Consider the following 22,500-nt stretch of genomic DNA (forward strand, 5'->3'; position numbering starts at 1 on the left):
TAATCCACACAAAAGATCAAATTGAACCCAAAATCGTATTACCAGATCACATTTTTTACAGAATTTCAATATTAACAGAATCACCCTACCCTTATGTGTGTGTGTGTGTGTGTGTGTGTGTGTGTGTGTGTGTGTGTGTGTGTGTGTGTGTGTGTGTGTGTGTGTGTGTGTGTGTGTGTGTGTGTGTGTGTGAATCTGTGTGTATGCGCCTGTCTAGCTGATCTCCCAAGATGAAGCTGACCGGCGTGGACGGATCTACGACAAGTACATGTCCAGTTTCCTGTTCAATTTGAACAATGGCAAGTACACCTTCCCCCCTCCCCGTCCCCATCCCTCCGTTCCAGATCAAGCTTTAATGTGCCTTATTCACCGAGCGGCAGTCTTGGTTATAAATAAATATAGATAAATATAGCTGGTTTAAACGCTAGCAGATAGCTTTCAGAACAAAGACGGCCACTAGGTAAAGAATTTCCTGTACCATTAATGCACATGTCTTTCGAGCTAGTTGTAACGTAAACATTGTGATACATATTCTTCCCCCGTAGATTATGTTGTGGACGCCACCCGGAAAGGGAACAAAATACGCTTTGCGAATCACTCGGTCAACCCCAACTGTTACGCAAAAGGTGAGGTGTGGAGTGGATTGGTGGTTAGATTCAATATGAGGTGTTGTTGATGTTGTTGTGTAGTTGTTGTACCAGTTATGCGTGGGCTGACAGTGTGTGTGTGTGTGTGTGTGTTTGTTTCACCTAGTGGTGATGGTGAACGGAGATCACCGCATTGGGATCTTTGCCAAGAGGGCTATCTTGCAGGGGGAGGAACTCTTCTTTGACTACAGGTAGGGTGAAGACCACGCTGCCTCTGATTGGTCTATTGCCTTACCTTGTGTCCTGTCTCACACGTCCTCTCTCTCTCTCTCTCTCTCTCTCTCTCTCTCTCTCTCTCTTGCTCTCTTTCTCTCTCTCTTGCTCTCTTTCTCTCTCTCTCCCTCGCTCTCTTTCTCTCTCTTTCTCTCTCTCTCCCTCGCTCTCTTTCTCTCTCTCGCTCTCTCTCTCTCTCTCGCTCTCTCTCTCTCTCTCTCTCTCTCCCTCCCCCGCAGGTACAGCCAAGCCGACGCCCTGAAGTACGTTGGGATCGAGAGAGAGGTGGAGGGGACCTAGCTTGAACCCGGTGACGCCTGTGTTGCCATAGAAACATCCAGCCCCTGTCCGTCATCTGGTTTGGGGGGGCGTACCAGCGCAGGGTGTGGTGGGTGTCTATGATAAGACTCAGCGTTGTCTCCTGGCCGCCTTTCAAGTACAAAAAAAGCCCTCCGCCCTCCTGCAAACATTTCACACGACAACGCTACTTAAGCTTACAGCGTATTATCTTCTTAACAAAACTGTAAAAACTATACAACTTCTGTGTATGCCAAGCTTACTGAACGTAAAAATTAGGAATGGCATTCATATGTGATTATCATTATTATTATTATTATTATTATAAGTAATATAAATAATAATAATAATAATCAGTGTGTCTTAAAGCACCTAGAACCTTTTGTTTTTTCAGAGCTACAATGTTACAGCTATCCGTCATATTCTCAGTGTTACTCTCAGTAGATTTGTTACTGTATTTATAATGGGTTAGAAATTCACCTCTCAATACATAGCTTTTTATTACGTACCAGATAGTACCAGTGCAAGTGCATGTGCCGTTTCTTGGTGAGGCTAACCATTAAACCCGCTAGCCAATCGGTGGTGTTTCTCAGTATCATGTGATTTACCCTATCGATGTCACTCAGAAGATGCCTGCTATGGGGCTCGACTGGGGCTGTAGTGCAGGGCTCAACAAGGCCAGTGACTGACAGCTACCCCGTGTTTCGACATTCTCTGTTGCTAGCTTTAACACAACTTTATAGCAAAAGCACGCTATTGTGCATATTATCGTTATAATATCATCATGGCTCTGCAAAAAAGTAGGCAAATGGACGAAAAAAACCGACTGACTGAATGTAAAATGTAGTTGGTGTCGAGAGAGATCTCTTTCCTCATTAATTTCATTTGCGACATTAACCAATGCTGCTGGCCCTCAAAGCTAATTGACGTTGAATATAATCTTTGTTTATTACTGGAAATTAAGTGTACAAGGTCTATATAAGTCTCTATACGTAGACTTTTGCACAGATAACCTCCCATTGAAATTATTCTAAGTGCCAAAATATTCTACTCCACACTCGAAACAATATTGTTGTTAATCTTGGTAGTATAAATACGTTTAACATAACCAATGTTATCTTTGGAAAACTGTATATGACCAAATAAAGTGCCCAATAAGTGAATAGTGCAAGGTTCACTATATCTGAACTATATCTGACCAATGTTCGTGTTTTCTGTTACAGCATCTGAACTGCTTTTGTTTTCAAAGCTAAAACGTTATATTGAAAAAGAACTATCTGAACATAGAGAAGCAAAGCTAAATGAAATTTTATGCCACATATGTATAGTGTATGCCTATAAAAATAAATAAACTTTAACTTTATACATAACAATGTGTGTCTCGTCTGAAATAATTTGTGATATTTTGTTTTTTGCTCACGCTATATTTATACGTCAACAAAATAGACAAACAAAATTATATATTTATAATAGATAATGATAAATATTGAAAACAATTGCATTTCTTTTAAGCTTTTTTTATTGTGGTGACAGTTTGGTTTTGCCTTTGATTTACACAGTAATGGTCATGTACAGTGACATCACAAAACCAAACCAACCAAGCAGACGCGCCCCCCCCCCCTCTTGAAATAAATGAATAAAATAAAAGTTAATATAGTTGAGTTGAATCACAACACCACTGTCGTTAATGATAAGGGTAGCTTGTTCTAGTAGCTTGTTTGATGATACCCTTCAGGAAGGCTTTACCTTTAATTATTTAACCAGCCGACCGCTCTTTAGCTAACAGCTAGCCTTCCAGTTTTCCCTCCATAAGTAATCTTTGCTGAAGTTTACACATGTAAAACACACAGCTCTCATTAGCACACTGCTCTCTGCGGTACAAACACTTTCGTTCCTAGTCGGCAGATTGTGGTAGGCTACGCATTAACAGAAATTCCACGGTATATTCATAGTCAAACGTACACACGCTACAAGGACCACAATAAAGTCAGAACAATGGCATTGCAGTGATGCTACTATGGTAGAAGAATGCATATGTATTTTTTTTTTCAAATGAAGAGCAATGTGTGCGTGCAGTTCTGTAATACACACGTACAGATAGACAGGTAGCCAACTAAAACTGTTCACTGTGTAAGGTGTGATATCCATCAACTGAAAATATAATGTTAAGAAGAAAAGCAAGAACATTCTGGAAATTGATCAGACATGTAACAAATCACTCTGTTTTCTACCTGCCCCTCTCACTCGACTCAATTACAACACCCTGTTAAAAATATAGCTTAGAAAAAAAGCCCCAAATCTGTACATTTTTTCATACATTATTATTTCCTGCCTTTTTATTTATTGGTTGGACACAAGTGTTGTACATTAGTTTACAATCTTTAACAGCTATGCACAGCGCCGTATTTCTACAATGGAAATGATGGCCGTCGAGGTCAGGAGCATATCAGTGTTGCGGTAAAACCGGTACTATAGTATCTAATAACCTGAGCGTAATGAAAAGCTACGATGCATATGTTGCAATTCAAAGGACCCTTATTTGTGACATCACAAATGGGAGTGTCCATCCGGATGCATAATAGAGGTCCTTTAACTTCGGGTGTTGAACACACGACAGGGAGAACAATACAACCAGGGATGTACTGCAGGGACTTGCCTTGCCATTACAGTTGCAGCGTTTACATTCAAACCTATCTCTCCTGCTGATCCTCACCACTGATCCACTCCATAAAAATCAAAGCAATAGAAAAAGTTGATAATCATCTTTTTTTTTTTCAACAACACTCGCGTGCGTTCATATATTCACGTACATATGTATTGGATCGTAACTGCTATTGACTCTGGGTTATGTGAACTTGAAAGAAGCCGATGTCATTGCATGGAATAGAAAAGTGCAGCCATCATGCGGTAGATTATCCATAGCTTATGAATGCCAAATACAAATACAGTCATCTGAGTTCTTAACTATAGGTGTGTTAGCATGGAGCTGAGTAAAGGTTGCCCTAGGCTACGTTTCACATTGAATGAATCCAATAACCCTTTTCCGTCCAAGTGGAAGAACGTTATTGAACTGGAGAGAGATATATATGTTTACTTTTTTTTTATATTCTCTCCCAAACGAAGGGAGCTGACGAGAGAGCAGCAATAAAACAGTACAATACTACTGTCCTACACATTATGCAAAAATACTCTAGCAGTGTGGTGAGAAATACTAAACTCGTGTGGTCCCCTGTCAAGGTGTCCGTGTGTGTACGTGTGTGCGTGTGTGTGCATGTTGATACGGATAACACGTTTATTTTATTCTGGTATTACAAAGGAGCTCTATACCGGGAAGGGGTGATGACTGACAAGACTAAAGATAGATCCCCTTTGATTATGCCGTCAGAGACATGGTTTTGGGAAAGTTCTGCCAAGCCAGATTGGGTTAGAGCAGCACCATGCTCTGCTTCAAGAAAACAGACGCGCAGAGCCTTTATATCAATTTACCGTCCGGTTATTCCTGTCGTAATGCAGTAGGCCTACCAACCACCAACAATTCTTCCAGTCCTCTCTAGATAAATGCCTATTCCCCTTGATTCTGCCTCATCGATGATTGTCCATCATCGTTGGTTTTTTATCTCTTACAAAGCCCCCCAGGTTCTCAAGAGCATTTGAGCTCTGAGCAGACACACAGAGCATGTACTGCGCGAAAGCCGCTCTCTCTTTCCAGAGATCATGTCTGAAAATTTCTGAAAAACACATTGGCATGTCTTATCGCCGTATGGACACAATACTAAATGCTGCACTTAAACAACAAGCTCAAGCGATACCTTTTCACGGTGTGTTGGTTATTGTTTGTGCAGTTATTTCTGTCGTTATATCATCTCAAAGCTTTGCGTCACAAAAGGCTCCATGCTTTTCCACACGCTCTCTGTTCTCGGGGGCTCAAGAGCAAGGAGAAGGAACGTTTAACTGATGTATGCCGAGTGTACTTTTATCTTTGCTTGTTATAATTTTTTCTATACCAGTTATCAGTTCTCAAGATATAGCCACTGATGTCATGAGAAAGAGAGTTATGTGATCCAAATTAATGCCATTTAAAGGTAGAGCATACAATAAAAGGTTCCAAATACTTATACAGGAATTTCTGGTAGCTGACGTCTTTATGATCCACCTCAGAAAACAAAGATATACCACCGAGGGATTTGGAAACTGAAATTCGACCGCACCTAATGAAGGTCATTGTTCCGACTGCACGATGTTGCTCAAGCTTGCTCTGACGAGGCACTTTGATTTTCACCCTGCGATACAGTGTGAGATTGGTTGGCTACTCACATAATATAGGGCTTCACAAAAATATAGTGGGCAAACCTAGATCCTACGCAACGTCCTATAATACAGAGCACCGGCGCTTCAGAAATTCGCTGGGGAGAGGAACGCAAACAAACCAACTATAAATGAACAGATAACGATAAAAATATGAAATAAAATCTGAAGGGATTATAAAAAAAAGAAAAAAGTATTGTGTGGTTGTGGTTGTGATTATAGTATTAAGTATTCCCGCCCTTCGAAAAAAACAAGGAAAAAAAAACAAAAACCTAGCCGCCCCCCTTTGCTAACGGCTACGGTCGGCTAGTCGCTCCGGAACTCCTCGCCGATTTCCGGCAGGTTCCTCTTCTCCTTGCGCAGGGTGTCCGTCAGCGGGCGCGAGCTGCCGGGTGAATCCAGGTGCTTGGGCTCGTTGGTCAGGTAGCTGCCCTTCTGCTGGTACAGGTAGATGTAGATACTGTACAACCCCCCCAGCAGCAGCACCAGCGCCAACAGGACGACGACTGGGGGGGGGGGGGGGGGATACGAGGGATGAGGGGAATTAGATCAAGACCGTAGCCATTGTAATCCCTGAAATGTGTGTGTGTGTGTGTGTGTGTGTGTGTGTGTGTGTGTGTGTGTGTGTTCTGATCTGGTCAACTTTGGGAATGTAGTGCTTTTCTTGAGAGAGGTCAAAATAATGCCAAATAGATAGCTTGAGGAATACACAGTACTGTATATTCAATATGGCCCATACTATCTACCGTTAACCTAAATGCAATATACAGTACATAGCATACAGGAAGGCAATATCATCCTGTGTATAAAACATAATATTGGCCGGACAGATTTTGATCTGCGGCCAGGCCTAACACCCATGTGATTATCAGTATTTTCAGGACATTATCGTAATCCTCCTATGACTCTGATGTTCCTGCATTACCATAATAACATAACACCTGCAGACCCCAATAAAGCTTATCTGTTATTAAGAGTCTCAGACAGGGCTGTGGTAAACAGAGTGCTTGGAAATATTTTTCTAATCAGGCCCGCCATTCTCTCACACACGACGCGGGAATTCTACTCATTTATTTCCGCATCTGTGCTATTGTGATGTAGTCTATCCTCCATGACCTTACCGTTACCAACCATCCATAACTAATGAGCTTCTGCACTCCTCTGGGATCCAAGTAGATAAAAATACGAAAGCAGTTCTGATCCTCTTTGAGGAAACCGAAAGGTGCATACGAATAGTCAAATCATGAGTCATGAAGTGTGTGTTGACAAATGAGAGATTTTTTCTGACATCCATTCATGCATCTTAGGGTTAGAGTTAGTTAAATAAAGTAAAATAATTGTGTGTGGCATGGCCCTATCAGATATGTCTGCAGCCTGCACACATTGGAGCTGTCAAGTGGCACAAACTCTGCGGCTTTCCCTGAGAAGCTTAAACAGAGAGACTGAAATGCCACAGCTGAAAATGTAACCTCTCAGTGTCAATATTGGATTAGAGGATTTGGAAGAAAACATGAATAGGAATATCTTAATGCAGACTTTGGAGAAAGGAAAGGGAGGGACAGAGAGAGAGAGAGAGAGAGAGAGAGAGAGAGAGAGAGAGAGAGAGAGAGAAGAAGTAAGAGTAGATAATGTAGTTCCTGGACGTGTTCCAAATAGGAACACATCCTGCGGAAATTAGTTGAGAAAAAATAAAGAAAGTGTGGTGATAGAGAGACAAAGAAAGAGAGAGAGAGAGAAAGAGAGAGAGAGAGAGAGAGATGGGGCGAGTAGCTTTAACTGGGACTGCATTCGGGGTGGGCTTACTTCACCAGGAACATTGATAAAGGCAAATTGGGCCCATTGAACTGCAATTGGGCCCATAGGAAACCTAAAAATCCAGAGTATGTCCAAGACTGGATTTATTAGCTGACTTTGCGGTGTATATTTATGTACGGTTTTACATCTTCCTGGCCACATATTTGGTAGGTGTGTGTAGTGGATATATTATGGTTTTAGAATAGTATAGAACATTTTAAGAATAGTGGTATGGACATACCTGCTATCCAAAACAATCCCATGTCGTCATGAATGTAGAGGTATTCTGAAAGACAAAATGTGGAAACAGGATTACTTTCTTTTGTCTCTAATCTGTGATCCATGGGCACCGGGGGGGGGTGGGGTGGGGGGGGGGGTGGGGTGGGGGGGGGGGGGGTCGGGGTGTTGGGGTGTTGGGGGTCTTCTTACCGATGGTAACGAACCAGGGGTCGGCCTCCCAGGGAACGTAGCCGTGGACAGGAGTGAAGGCGCCGCAGACGGACTCAGAGACGTAGCCCTGGGTGGTGACGGGGGGGTCCGTCTCGTTGGGTCTGAACAGAGCCTTGAGCGGGGCGTAGACGTTGTAGCGCACCCCGGAGATGCAGCCGATGAAGCCGGGCGCGTTGTGCCGCTTGATCTCCTTGTCGATGTCGCCGATCTCTGAGGGAACAGGAAATAGGTCTCTTGTCAAAGACTGGCTCAATATAGACACGATACACTACTACGATGATGATGTGTGTGTGTGTGTGTGTGTGTGTGTGTGTGTGTGTGCGTGTGTGTGTGTGTGTGTGTGTGTGTGTGTGTGTGTGTGTGTGTGTGTGCGTGCGTGCGTGCGTGTGTGTGTAAGTGTAAGTTTGTGTGTTTTACCCATGACCCTCCCCAGGAACATGGACTTTGGAGAATCAAATCGAGCATCTTCTACCAAGGTTATCTTCTCCACAATGGGCTCCATGTAATCCACCTGTAGTCGTTGAACACACACTTTATACACACATTATTTTTCCATATGGTTGACACAGCAATCAATTGATGTTGTATTGTGTAACATAATTGACACTGCTTTGATGTGGTGGGAGGCCCACTTCGTAATGGAAAAACGTAGGCATGGAAACAGACGCGACAAGGTTTGACGTGACAGTGGCGCGGTCAGGTACCTGAGACTTGATGGTCCTGTTGTGTCTGGTGATGTTAATGTAGTGGGGGTATCCGTCCGCGAGGTTCCTGTGAGTCAGCTGATATTTATGGGTGATCAGGCCGAGCCTATACCTCAGATCCACGCTTCCTGCGGGGGTGAAAGAGCAGTGCGGTGTTAGCCTGCGAGGCGTTACTCCGACTCATCAATCACAGTTAAGGGGGCACTTTTATGATACTTAATTCAAATAGGGGGCGACCAAACCCAGGGCGGGATCGTAGTAGATCAACCTGACAGTGGGCCGTACCAAAGGGTAGGCTGTAGGTACAGTCCACTGTGATGTGGACTGTTGGCTCTACTATGACCCCTCTCTGTGTTTGGTCTCCTTTATCTAAATCTATCCATGATACTTCTCGGTGGACCTTCCCCATTTGTGATGTCACTAATTGGTCAATTTTGAATTGGCTTGTCACAGCTAGAGCCCAGTTACAATAGAGAGAAAAGTGTGGAAGACATGCAGTAAATGACCCAGGCCGGATTCGATCCTGCGTCTCTGCGATTAGGACTGTGCCTATACGGTATGCGCCTTGGCCCAGTGCACCACCGGGGCGCCCCGCCCAGTCCCATTTTTTAAACGGATACATTTGCCTTCAACACTCAATGAACCATTCCTGAATGGATTATTACCATTCCAGTCATGGAATCAATCACATTCATCACTACTTTCCCCCCCCCCCGCGGTACCGTCGGTCTTGAGGATGACGGCGATGTAGTCCTGCACGAAGGAGCTGATGTAGAGCAGCACGGCGGGGGTGTGGAGGGTGCTGAAGCTGAACTCCACGTCGTCCGCCGTGTCGTTGTAGCCCAGGCTGAAGTTGTCGAAGTGGGGGTCGATCCAGTTGGCCCACGCCGCCTCGTCCGAGATGGGCTTCTTCCGTATGTTGTAGCGCATCCACGAGCCGATCTCGAAGTAGGCGCCGATGTCTGAGGGGAAGCGCGGAAGGGGGGAAGGGGGGAAGGGGGGAAGGGGGGGGGGTCACGAGGAGGAGGAGGAAGACGGTCACGTTTCGCCGATGTGTGCCGTGCGATTTGATCCGTACCCGGATACAAAGTGAAGGTAGTGCCTCACAAAACACCCGTTTATTACTCGATTGAATTGTCCATTTGAAGGTAATTCAATTTGATTGTATTATTTGTATTATTATTTAAAATGGAAAAATAATAATATAACAGAACAAGCAGGGGGGGGAAAACATTAAAAGTATACATAGCAACACATGATAACATTGACAGGTTCCCTTCATTTGACTTATTCATTTTACATTGCATTATTTATTAATGAATGTGTCTAAAAGAACCACATGAACATTGCACCTAGCTTGCAGGTATTCTTCTCATTGACGGCAGGAAGCTTGCTCGATTAGTAGAAAGAAACCAACAGAAATGACCGCTGACTGATCCTACCTTTATGGCAGTAGAAGCCGTCGAAGGCCGTGTTGTTGCAGTCGCAGGTGTACGACGCGTAGCCCTCTATGCACTGGCCGCTGTTTCGACACGGTATGGTGGCGTTCAGACACTGGCCCGTGCAGTTCCTGCGAATCCCCTGCTCTTCGTTCACCTTCCCCTCCAGGTCCAGCGGCACGCCGTTCATCCGTAAGCCTCGCATGCAGCCCAGGAACGGCCTCAGCGTACGGTTGGCCGCGCCTGGGTGTAGAACAGAGAGCAGATTGCTGTTATCAGCGAGAGTTTAAAACCGAGGTAGAACCAAGATGGGCCGCTAGGTGATTAAGGCCCGTCGAAGCTCTGGGTCAATTTCACGACGAGGGAGAGGACGAAACCCCACAAACCTTGAGCAAGTTTTCAAGTCCAAAAGTCACCGAAGCATCGTTGCAATATACAGTGAATGACAACCTAGTGAACCTACCCACGAGAATTGGGTGTGAGAACTCCATGGTCACAAACGTTTGGCCTGGGAAGCGCTTGACCGCCCACGGCTGCCAATCCACTTTGATTCGGGCTAGCTTCACGTTGATCTCGGCCTGGACGAAGTGCCACTCGTTATCGTTGAGCGGCATGGGAGACCGCAACGTCACGTTCAGGATGCCGTCGCCCACCATGAACACGAACGCCAGGTCCTGGGTCGCTGGCCGGGGGGAAAGAGAGCAGAAGTAAGAAAAGCAGAGATGGTAAGATGACAATGGGACTCAGGGACTCCATTTTGTAAAGGTATGGATTCCAGACGCTTTTATCCAACGCAAGTCAGACTCAATTCAGATACATGTCATTAAGGAGCTGGTAGGCTGCCGAAAGTGAGGAGTCAAACGCCCTACAGCCGTTACACTATGCCACCCTCTTGGCTGTTGGCTTTATTTACCTGGAAGGCAACTTGGTTCAATCTTTGTTCTAAACAACTCATAACCTGGCAGCCATCTTGGCTCTGAAGATGGCAGGGTGATGGAAGTGAATGCGGAACTCCGCATTCACTTCCATCACCCTGCCATCTTCAGAGCCAAGATGGCTGCCAGGCTATGAATGGGGTCAACGTCACAAAACGAAACAGGTGTCCCTCACTGTTGAGCTCTATGCGTAGGAAGTTGCGGAGCTGCTCGTCAGAGTTCTCCATGAAGACACAGTTGTCTCGGTAGGTTTTGAAGTGGAAGGAGATGTCAGCGCTGGAGCCCGGTTTGAAGGTAGGGAACGTGATGTAGGTGGGCTTGACGAAGGATATGGTGTTCCAGATGTTTCCTGCGAAGGAGACACGCGGCAACGTTGATAAAAAAAAACAAAAAAAACTTTGGAAAATCAATGTTTTTTTTATTTTCTCATCAATGTTCGTACTTACGGTCGCCATGGCAGCGCAGGGGTCCGACGGTGTATTGAGCTTCTGAGTTGGTTCTGTTAGTGTCGCCGATGACAACCCTCCGTACGGGCAGGTGGTCTCGGAAGTCCAGGTATCCCTTGTCTGAATACCTGGAAACACCCAACGACAAAAACAACACAGCTGAACTCCTGCTCGTCGTTGAGCGTTGTGTAAGAACGTCCGGAGCCGTGAGCCCCTGGCAGTACCATTGTCTGTAGTCGGCGTCACAGTTGCAGTGGAACTTGGGGTCCGTGCAGGTCTGGTTGATGGAACAGCCGCACTTTTGGACCTCCCGGAAAGCCCCTCCCCAGTAGTAGTGACTTTCATTGTTACGACCGATCCAGTAGCCGTAAGGCCTTCCATCTGGGAGGAGGAAGCACAACGGTGATTCATTATAGATAATATGATAATAATAATAATACTACTAATAATAATAATAATGTTATAAATAATTATAGTAATAACCATATAACATTTATAATTATTACTATCATGTAATAATAACTATAATAATGTTATAATCATCCTCTAAGTTTCATATACATTTTAAATAGTAACAATGTTGAATGACTGGATAAAAGCTGTCTACAAACGTCTAGTCTGGTTTGCTTATAGTCGTCCGCTGCTTTTAGTCGTCGGGCAGGACATTTCAAACCGTCACGTCATGTTACCGTCATCTTTTTTTTTTTTTTTTTTATCACAGCAGATGCTCCTCCCTGATTGGTCCATCTGCCTCCGTCTATGCGCACGCCCTGACCAATCCGATCACTCACTGGGTGTGTTGAGCAGGCGGGACTTGTAGCAGGAGTAGTCGATCCACTGCTCGCAGTACATGGAGGTGTTGGCCAGGGCCGTCACCTCATCCCAGGAAGCGTTCCAGTAGTTAACGTCGCCTATATATGGTCGGTCTAGTGTACTGCCCGTCACCTTGGTGCCGTCCACGCGGTCATGAAGGATGACAGTCCAAGCCTTGTATGCTGCGGAAGGACAGACGCAGGTCGTACATCAATAATCCATGAAAATATTAATAATAATAATATTTATGACAAAGGAAGCTTGATTACAATGAGTTACTGAGGGGTGGGATTTAATAAGTGTGAATTTCTTCCCACTCCTTCTCAAACTTTCCTTGATGCCGCACAAATGGTTTGGAGGATCTTACATTTCATTTTGCAGTACACCTCGAATGGTTTCAGTGGTCCGCTGAGGTCGGGGTCGATGGTATAGTTTCCAGACCAGTACTTCCCTTGGAGTCTGTAGGCCTCGCATGACTCTTTGTACACCGCTGTCCAATCAGAAGGCAGGATTGTTATAGCACCGGGAATGTGAACATTTCATAGCATACAACTATTCACTACATTATCCTTTAGTAGACGCTAAAGCAGGATTCCTATACGTTGGTGTCGCATCGGTGTTGTTAAATCAGACACAAACCAAGTGGTCTAACCTATCCCCTGCCTACCTAACAATTGATGCATGCAGCAGGTGTGACTTACACAAGTGACAAACTTCTCCCTTGTAGCCCGTGTTCTCACACAGGCAGATGAAGTCATCCCAGGACTGGATGCATCTGCCCTCGTGTTCGCATGGATTTGGCGTGCATCTGTAAATGACATCATCTTAGTGTGTGGCTGAGGACACTAACATTACTAAAACTGTGTGATGCTATTGGAAATGAATTGTTATGTATCTAAAATCATGTAAAGCATCAAAAATGTCTTAATATTATTTATTATTATTATTATTATTATTATTATATTTAGTATATTTATTTTAATTTGATTTAAGTTCAACAAGTTAGAATATATAGAAAACAATATGTGTTATTCAAATATTGAACAAGATGTTGCTGTGGTTTGCATAGTATTGCAAGTATCAGTAATAAACCAGTAGAGAAATCAATGGGGTAAACATCAATCATAATTAGTCGGTGAATAATAGTATTTAGCATTGTCTGGGCTAATAAATAATATTATCTGACACGTACCTGTCAGTGATACCACAGGTGCCTAGCAGCAGCTCAGCATAGCGCCCCCACTGGCGCTGCAGGATAAAGTCAATGTCAAGCTGTTCGTTGTCAATGTAGATCTGCTGCATGCAGCCATGGAAGTGGTTCAGCTTGGTCTCACATTTCCGTATGGTGTTGTTTGTTTTCGGACAACCTGAGAATAAATACAAACAAAATGTAATTTAACATCGCCTCACCAGTAAAGCTAGGGTGAGCAATTATATATATATATATATATATATATATATATATATATATATATATATATATATATATATATATATATTATATATATACGTTCTGACATTATATATTTATTATTGACGTATTTGTTGAAATTCTCTTTACAGCATTGAATGAAACAAATGCTCTAAGAAAAAGAAGAGAAACTGTGGTATCTGTGGATATCGCAGGCCTGTAATAAGCCCGTCTGGATGGCTCATGTCTGACTACCTCCCTAGCCGGCTGTCTGCACCCACTCTGCCCGTGCACTCATTCCGCTTGACCGGAGTCTTCCACGAGGCGAGGCAGACCCACTGCTAAAGCTAGCGAGCTAGTCGAGTGTCTTTAGGGAGTGGTTTTGGGGGGAGGCCTGAATGCAGGGTTGGGATTTTTTACGGTTGCTTGCTCTGGCAGGTAACAGCAAATTGCCCTCCCTAGCTTTAAGCATCAAATGCCCATGCACAACCAACGTTTGTGCATTTTGAGAAACAATCAAAAACCCACTCATTTATATAATTTTTTGTAATATCAGGTATTTTATGCTCTTTTAAAGTTGTGTGTTACTGAATACATGCTTTTAAAAGCACATGAAAATTGTACTAAGATGATTGGCTTCAATTTATTCATTTTTATTGTGATTTTTATTGTGTTCTCTTTGAAGAACTTGAACTATTGGTTAGAAAGGTGCCGTATAAATTAAGCACAATCATTGTATTATTATTATTATTATTTCCCTTGAGTGAGCGATAGCCATGCTCTTTTTGTTGCTAGTCGCTAACTTACCGCCGAAGAAGTAGCGGTCTCCGGTGCGGATGGTGAAGGGGTTGGTGATCTTCAGTGGAGAGCCCTCCTCCTCGTCTATGGTCAGGGTCATCAGGTTGTCCCTGGCAGCCAGGTCCACTGTATGCCAGTAACCGTCATTCAGGCGGTAGCCTTGCAGGAATGAAAAAAACGGTAGGTTTAATCGATTTGTTTTCACACCATGTAATTATTTTCGATTTTCTGACATAAAGGTATTGTGTTTTATTCACAAATAAGTCCAAATGAATAACCTTGGCTCACAAGGCTTCTCTGAGTGAGAACGTCCTATTTGTATTTTCTGATGTTTCCCTATAATTTGATTTTCTGCCGCTGTTGTATCCGAGGTGTGTAAATTCAGCTTATAATGAAAGAATTCTACATTTTCACACAGCCGTTAAATTGTCCCGGATCTATTTATTCAAATTAGGCACGCTCCACATATCGTCTTATTGTTTTACCTCATGCACGATGAGTCATCCATCGGCTCTCTGAAGAAATATATATAAATATAACATTATAGTGTAGTAAATTCTTCACTATGGTAAACTGGGATTGTGTGTGTGTGTGTGTGTTCACCTGCAGCAAACTGCAGTTTCTTTTTGCCAGGCTGGAATATGGTGACGTTGACTTGTCCCTCACTGAGACCGAGCTCCAGAGCTCCCAGGTCGTCGGCGAAGCGGGTGAACATCAGCAGCCCCGTGTAGTCCCAAGAGCGGAACTTGAACTTGACGAACATACGGGGCTTCCGGAAGAACCCGGGCACCTGCAGGTAGTTGTTGGGCCCGGCAAACGTCATGGGCTTCAGCAGAATGTCGCGACAATGGTAATGCATCTTTTTCTAATGGGAAACAAACGTAAAAAAAGAGAGTCGAGAAAAACAAATAATGAAATACACAATACTTTATGATTTACAACTTGAGACAATGCCATGAACGATGATTATTTGAAATTGAGTTATCAGACTATTTCAAGCTTTTTTTGACATGTATTGAGATTGATAAGATGGCGGTGTCATTTACCTTTCGGGGTATGCGTATCTCCGGCTCCTCTCTCTTGGCCATGTCGATAATGTTGATCCCGTTGATGAAGACGTTCTCCAGGCAGCCGCGGAAGTTTGGCGTGGTGGGGAGGTGGGGCACGTTGCTCTCTATCACACCACCTACATACAACTAAGAGGAAACACAGTGTTAAACACTGTGTTTAAAACATCACTTATTTATGGCATCCTGACTATGAATTAGCCTAGACGTCTTTAAGCAGCAACCATAAATCAAGAAAGCCATGGACTTTCGAGACAATAACGTTTATTTTATGTTAAGAATAAGATGGCCCTAACGCCGCGTTCACACTGCACGCGTCCGTCGACGGATGGGGGCTTTTTTGACTTATCCATGTGTTTTCCCGGGTTGTATTACAAAGGCGATTTCAATGGACAGTGTATTTGCGTATATTTGCATAACGCGATCTGATTGGCCGACGGATCCATCGCTGCCTGAAAAGTTGAACATTTCTTAACTTTTTGACTCGGGCAACGGCGAGGTGACAGAACGGACGGACCCACAATGCATTTCGAGAGCGCCCCAAGTCAATGAGATCCGTCAATGGACGCATGCAGTGTGAACCTGGCGTAATCGGGCTGCTCCCGTGCCCCTGAGCCCCTGTCCCCCTAAACAATATATCTGTGCACGGCCCTGCCTATTTGCTTCACCATCCGTCGCCATGAAGAAGTACCTGGGAGTCCAGGTCCAGGTGGTTGAACTCTCCCTTGCATATGGCCGTCACCGTCTGGCTGTCCACGGTGAAGTTCACCTGGCGGCCGGCACGCTTGATGGTGACATAGTGCCAGTGTTGGTCGTCCAGAATGTTGCCGGCGGTCAACGTGGTCCTGCCGTTCACCTTGTGCACCATGCTGCTCCCTGAGACACCACGAGTACAGACGAGGACAGATGGAAGCACGTGGATTTCCCGGGAAACAAAAAAGGGCACTCAGACACGCTGGAGCTTTCTCCATTATCATGGCTGTGGGTGTTGCTCCAGAAATCAATATAGGTCTACCCAGGGATTCCTACCTCCCACAAGGCAATCTCTTTCTATTTCAGCACTGAATATGTGAGCGTCTGTCTTGAATCATTTTCATTGGTATCTTATTTTCATAAAACCTCACCATGTCTGCCTACCAACCATTCCTACCGTGCGATTCCCGTGCGTGCGTCTGGTGTCTTACCCAGGCTGATGTGCAGGTAGAGACGGCCCCGCTTGAGCTCCAGGGTGACCACGTCGCCCTGCACCCCCTCGCTGTGGAGCAGAAGGCCGTCCTGCTCCAGGGTCTTGAAGTTAATGGCGTAGTGATCCCTTAGTGTGCGGGACCTCTTCTCTGGGAACATGTAGACCACCGTGTCGTCGCCGTTGTACTGCAGCACGTAGGAGTCTTAACACACGGGGGAGAAGGGGAAGACTTAGCAAAGGATGTCAAGAAATTGATAACATGATGCTTACTCGGTATGTCCTAGACACATTGCACACATGTAATATAATCCGCGATGTATGACATCAAGGGTTTTACAAGGTTTTACTTAAGATCGTATGACTGTCTCTGTCCCGTGGTTGGGATATTGTGTACCATAGGGACAGCCGAAGAGTTCCAGTCGAACGCCAATCTTCCCTCCGTTCTCGGTGTTCCAAGCCAGAGGCAGCAGGCGGACGTGTTTGGCGGTGAAGGCATAGTGGAAGACATTCCTCTTCACCTGATGGTAGTTCCAGTTGCCTGGCATTGTCTGCATAGTAGGTCAGAGAGAGCGAGAGAGAGAGAGAGAGAGAGAGGGAGAGACAGAGAGAGAGAGAGAGAGAACGAGAAGGAGAAAGGGTAGAGAGAGCTAATGAGTCCGTGGGTCCCTGTAGTGGTGGGGGTGTAACACCTCATCAAGTGGCTGGAGATGATGAAGCAATAAAGAGAATTGCACGGTCTGTTCTAAACGTCAATATACCCACTCATCTCTGTGGCAGTTCCGGTCCTTTTCGACAGTTAAGATAATTACAAAATCCATTTTTGCATAATGGACAGTGGACGATTACATCTCGATAGGGTTTAGTGGAGAGTGCCCCGTCCCCCACCCCCCCCCCCCCCCCCCCTCATCCGTAACACCTACCGAATTCCCCCCTTTCATGACATATGGGGTCCAGGAGTCAGGCCGGTCCCCATACAGCAGGGTGTACTTGCTGACCCAGTCGTAGGAGTTGAAGGTGCCCTGGGTGGCGATGGCCACCAGCCGGTACTTCCTGCCCAGGTCCACCTGCAGCCATGGCTGTCGGTCCCCGGGAGACGGGGACCAGCCGCTGCTTCCTGCCGAAGAAAGAGAGCCGGGCAGATGTAAGAAGAGAGTGTACACCTGTGTCTGGACCGTAACCCGGACTCATTTAGTAGGGGGGGAGCCACCAGACTGGGACACTGGTCCACTCTCTCCCTTCCCTCCCCTCTGCCCCCACAAACTCTGGACTCTGAAACGTCCTCCCATCTGCCCCCAAGAACCCTGGACCTGTTACTTTTCTTCTCTCTTTTTAATTGTAATTTATACATGCCATATTGTTTTGCCTACATTGGACTATACACACCATTTTGCACTATTTCGATTTTAGAATTTATTCATTGGAAATATTAGTTATCTTATTTTACTTCATTTACCAATTTTATTTTATACTTAAATGCATTGTGGGTCAGAGACAAACAAAATTTTTGGTTTGTCTATTTGTCTATTGTACATTTGTTGTAATTGACAATAAAGCTGACTTTGACTTTTGACTTTGAGGAGAGGCAATGAATAACACAGAGGAGGGGAACAAGTCTGCAACACCCAGCCTTTGCAGAGCGTTGCGGATAATACATACACCACAAAATAAAACCTATTCTATTTATTTAAAGGCATTTCGATTTAGTAGGGGTGAAATTAATTCAAAAAAGTTCCCTGTAGACATGCCCCTGTGCACCGGTGAGGAAATACTGTGAACTGGTAAAGGTGGTTATTAAAGGTTTCATTGTGTCGGATAACTTGAAGTCTTACCATATAGTTTGGCAAAGTTGGCAGAGTAGAGGAAGTTGTATCTGGAGGAGGCAAGGAAGGAGGAGGCATAGAGCCCAGAGACCAGTGGATCAACACATTCACCTTGAAGAAACAATGACAAAAGGAGAGGGAGAAAAGGGGAAGAGTTTTTTCTTACATGCTATTTTTTATTACATCGTACAACAACAAGGAACCCTATCGAAGGAGCAGGATGGTAGTTTGCATTATGTTTATTATAATGACTCATCTATTTGTTATTTGAGCCATGGTAAGTGGTCCATTTGGAAAACGTTTCCCTTCCAGGACGCACTTCAACTTTAGATTCCATTAACTTCCACAGTTAGATGCCAAATAGCAGGACCTCCTGCAATAGGACAAGCCTTTTTATTTATGAGCTCATAACGCTGATAGAAACATCATACATGGTGATACATGGTGTCTGCAGTAAATACTGCAGACACAAGGATGGTACAAAATCCTAATCTGACCCTAACCACTTCAATCAATTTCAATTTCTGCAGCCCTTCTCTAGGACCCGCCCGCTATGCTTTCCGTTTCTACCTCTGTAGTCTTCATTTACACCAAAGTGGGACTGGATGAGAAAGAAAGCAAGCGGTGTCAAATTGCATTGATGCACACACACACACACACACACTGCCGTCCTCCATCTTATAGAACACAGTCTCGCCATCGTGCTATTGTCCCCAACACTGCCGACACGTTCCCCAGGAATACAGCAGCACCCGTCCGTACCCGTAGGTTATAAAGATGCATGCCAGTTCTCAGACATTTCTAATTGAACCTCCTGCATGTCTGAGTGTTGTATTAGTGAATAATTATGCAAATGAAATGGGCTGCAGTGACAGAGCCTTAGGGATTGGTGAGTGACTGTGTGTGTGATGATGATGAGTGATGGCCAGTCAGTCAGTCACAGGATTGGCCATCACTCCTGTCAGTTTTCCCGTCGCTGACGATACAGATGACAACGGATCCAAAATGATGTTATTATTAGAAACGAATAACTATCTAAATGAGAGCTACAGCTACATTCAACTCTCTTCCCTTGTATCAAGGTGATCCTCTGGGAGTTTCGTGTGTTGTCTTTCCTGCTCTTACAACCACTGAGGTCACAAAGCATAAGGAAGAGGACACTGTTGTTGGGTGGTGGGATTAGCATGCACCATGCTGCGGAGACAAGACCCAAGATCAAGTCAATGTTAAAGGTGAACCTGTGGGGAGAAAATTTAAAATGTCCTTAGACCGCTGATATTTCGACATGAAGGAGACTTCGCTGGGCACGAGCACAGGTATATGCTGTATCCGTTCTTTCGGCCATTTTACAAGGACAATGGCTGAAAAGGGGAGGGGGGGGTCGGAAAGAGAATATGCTGAGCCATGGAAATGCAACCTTGACAGAGAGTCATTCAGTCTCTCTCGATGTGTCTCTCTCTTGCTCTCAGTTTTGACATTTGACCGAAACAGATTTCACGCCCTTCAGCGCTGGGGTGGAATCCATTCAGGATCTTTTGATGCATCACCCCCGAGCGTTGGATGCTGCAGCCACTCTGAAAGGCTCTGAGAGAAAACGTGTCTACGGTGATTACGCGGTTGATTTGTGCGCAGTGGCTTTGGACATCGCGTCACGCCTCGCCTCCTTCAGGAGCTGGCTCTGAATTACAAGAGGAATGTGAAATCAGGAAAAAGAGCTTTGTCATAGTGGGGGTTAGCCCGGGCCAGCCCACTCCTCTGCTCCTCTCCAGGCAACACATCCTGCCCCACCTCCCCCCCCCATCCCTCCTCCACCCATCTGGTACTCTTCTATCTCGTATTTTTTCTTTTTACTCCCCCTCTCTCTCTATCTCTCTCTCTCTCTCTCTCGCTCTCTCTCTCTCTTTTTGTCTCTCCCTTTCTCGCCTGTTGTCTATGTCTCAGAGAACCATTCACTCCGTATTACTTTAATTTATGAACTCACACACACACACTCGCACACACGCATACACACACACACACACACACACACACACACACTATCGTACTCCTTTATGTTTTGTTATAATCTCATTTCTGCAGAACCAGTTGGGCGTTGTCATATTTATGTAACTACAATAGCTACTCTTACTTCTTCTCTCTCTGTGATCTCTCTCTCGCTTTCCTCTCTCTTCCTCTCCCCCCTCTCTCTCGCCCTCTCTCTCTCTCTTTCTCTCTCACAGTCACCTCTCTCTCTTTCCTCTCTTTTACTCCCCTGTCTCTCTCTCCCTAGTCCCTCGCCCTCTCTGACTCCCTCTCTCTCTTACTCCCTCTCTCTTACCCCCCTCTCTCTATCTGTCTTTCTTTCTCTAGTTATCCCTATTGTGTCCCTTGCGTCTCTCCCCTCCCCTGCTTCTGGCGGTGATGTATTCCTGGCTACGACGTTAAGAGGGTTGCCTGGCTGCTATTGCAGCGTGACGCGGTTGCTGTGAGTGCAGTAGGCTGGCTGCTCACCGGTTCCTGCTGCTGAGTCATCAGTCTACCCCCAGCGGTAGCTGCGAGCCCCTGCCTCTATACCCCCGGCTATAGTGCTGTTGGCACGACGACTCCTGGTTTTCATATGCAGAGAGCACCCGCTCCCTCCCCTGCTCCCCCGTGTGCCTGCCTCGACCACGGCCACGCTCTTTACACAGCTGACATCGGACATGCACAGGCACATGCAGAACAGACACACAGAACAGTCCTGCCTGAGTGATGGATGGAAGGCGGCGACACAGAGCGTTATCAATGACCAGAGCTGTGATATTATACCAGGGAAAAGAGCAAGGTTGGGGGGGGGCGAAAGATTTCGCTGAATGATTCATGAGGAAGGGTGCACAGCAGGGGGTGGGTGGGGCAGAGGGGGTGTGTGTGTCTGGGGGTGGTGGTGGTGGTGGTGGTGGTGGTGGTGGGTGGGGGGGGGTTCTATATATATGGGGCTGAGGCAGGCTGAAGAATAGCCCAAAAGATATACCAAGGTGAACGATTGAGGATATACTGAGGAATGTCAGGCTGCGTCTCTCTGGGTGAATATTAATCCTCAGCATGTCGCGCAGGTCCAAGAATAGAATAGCAAAGTTTATTCTGCGCAGGGACCATTGTGCCCTCCTCCCTTCTTCCGTAGACGTCAATTTGGAGCAAATGAACTGAAAAATCTGCATACACGCACACATGCACGCTCACTCTCACGCGCAAACACACACACACACACACACACACACACACACACACATTACGCCACCACTGCTCAGCCCCACCCTGGTGGGGGACAATGAGGTCTGGGATTCAAAGCACCATTTTAATCTGTCAGAGGTTCTCTGTGAAGTACCGCAGACGGATTAACAGTTTGACCTGTATTCATCACGGAACACGGCCCCCAAAGACAAGGCTGCCGTCATAGTATCTGTAATAGCATAGAAGACCATTAGGCCTCTATATTTTGATCGCAGCATCCAATTATGTCGGATTTGGATTGTATATAATTTTGATGGTTATCAGCAGTCACACGTGGCAAGGCTGTTGTAACACAGCTGCTAATGCCACAAAGACATCACAATTCAGTTTGGTACCACGTCATCACGTGAAAAAAACCTCCAATTTAGCATACCTCTCATGCATAGCGCTGGTTACCCTGCCTTGTGCTAGCACACAATAAGCATCTCACCACAAGAATACAACAACAACAACAATAACATAATCTCTCCTCCTATTAAACATCCATAAAGGTTCCCTCAGCAATGAAAAAAAAATACAGATAGCGTTGACCTATGACCTTGACCAGGTGCCCACATTATCCACGGTGTCGTGCGTGACCTACACGCATAGCATGAAGCATGTGTGTGGTGAATGACGCCTCCTGCATGCCATGCCATGACGCTGCAGTCGCACCTTCTGATAAACCACTGAGTCACGACGTGGCATGGCGGTAACATGAACAATTAGCATGGTTGATCATCTTTAAATCATATTGGGGTCTTTCTGCCAAAGTCGTAAATGCTCAATTGTATGAACGCAAATAGAGCGGGTCAAAAATGCATCTTAAAATATATGCACCTGAATCAATGATTATTATACAGGTTAAAATCCCCCAAAAGGCAGCACAGAAAACATCATACGCCGTATTTACTGTGACGTCTGTATCTCAATAGGTAGGCCTATAT

General features: G+C 45.3%; 2 protein-coding genes across 3 annotated transcripts in view; one reads left to right on the forward strand and one right to left on the reverse strand.

Annotated features, from left to right (window-relative positions):
* ezh1 (enhancer of zeste 1 polycomb repressive complex 2 subunit) overlaps positions 1-2,514 on the forward strand; it is a 17,602-nt gene extending 15,088 nt beyond the window's left edge. The window contains exons 17-20 of the mRNA XM_084488194.1: positions 218-299; positions 546-626; positions 754-838; positions 1,100-2,514. Of these exons, the coding sequence (XP_084344320.1) occupies positions 218-299; positions 546-626; positions 754-838; positions 1,100-1,160 (309 nt within the window). The 3' untranslated portion in view covers positions 1,161-2,514. The remainder of the gene's footprint in view (positions 1-217; positions 300-545; positions 627-753; positions 839-1,099) is intronic.
* A 3,254-nt stretch (positions 2,515-5,768) lies between these two features.
* The window catches only part of cntnap1 (contactin associated protein 1), a gene marked incomplete at both ends in the record, with an annotated part of 17,466 nt that continues 734 nt past the window's right edge, over positions 5,769-22,500 (reverse strand). The window contains 23 exons of one of the 2 annotated variants that reach the window (XM_084463408.1): positions 5,769-5,968; positions 7,498-7,542; positions 7,686-7,916; positions 8,124-8,217; positions 8,411-8,538; positions 9,133-9,372; positions 9,853-10,092; positions 10,313-10,531; positions 10,960-11,133; positions 11,231-11,358; positions 11,455-11,611; positions 12,022-12,225; positions 12,411-12,533; positions 12,745-12,851; positions 13,236-13,410; positions 14,262-14,411; positions 14,856-15,117; positions 15,299-15,448; positions 16,011-16,195; positions 16,504-16,707; positions 16,900-17,053; positions 17,426-17,619; positions 18,335-18,436. In XM_084463408.1, coding sequence (XP_084319534.1) covers positions 5,769-5,968; positions 7,498-7,542; positions 7,686-7,916; positions 8,124-8,217; positions 8,411-8,538; positions 9,133-9,372; positions 9,853-10,092; positions 10,313-10,531; positions 10,960-11,133; positions 11,231-11,358; positions 11,455-11,611; positions 12,022-12,225; positions 12,411-12,533; positions 12,745-12,851; positions 13,236-13,410; positions 14,262-14,411; positions 14,856-15,117; positions 15,299-15,448; positions 16,011-16,195; positions 16,504-16,707; positions 16,900-17,053; positions 17,426-17,619; positions 18,335-18,436 — 3,866 coding nt within the window. Of the gene's footprint in view, positions 5,969-7,497; positions 7,543-7,685; positions 7,917-8,123; positions 8,218-8,410; positions 8,539-9,132; positions 9,373-9,852; positions 10,093-10,312; positions 10,532-10,959; positions 11,134-11,230; positions 11,359-11,454; positions 11,612-12,021; positions 12,226-12,410; positions 12,534-12,744; positions 12,852-13,235; positions 13,411-14,261; positions 14,412-14,855; positions 15,118-15,298; positions 15,449-16,010; positions 16,265-16,503; positions 16,708-16,899; positions 17,054-17,425; positions 17,620-18,334; positions 18,437-22,500 lie in introns of both variants that reach the window. The other variant, XM_084463407.1, reaches the window with a different exon arrangement.

Source organism: Micromesistius poutassou (genome assembly GCF_964030765.1).
Source record: "Micromesistius poutassou genome assembly, chromosome: 1".
NCBI lineage: Eukaryota > Metazoa > Chordata > Actinopteri > Gadiformes > Gadidae > Micromesistius > Micromesistius poutassou.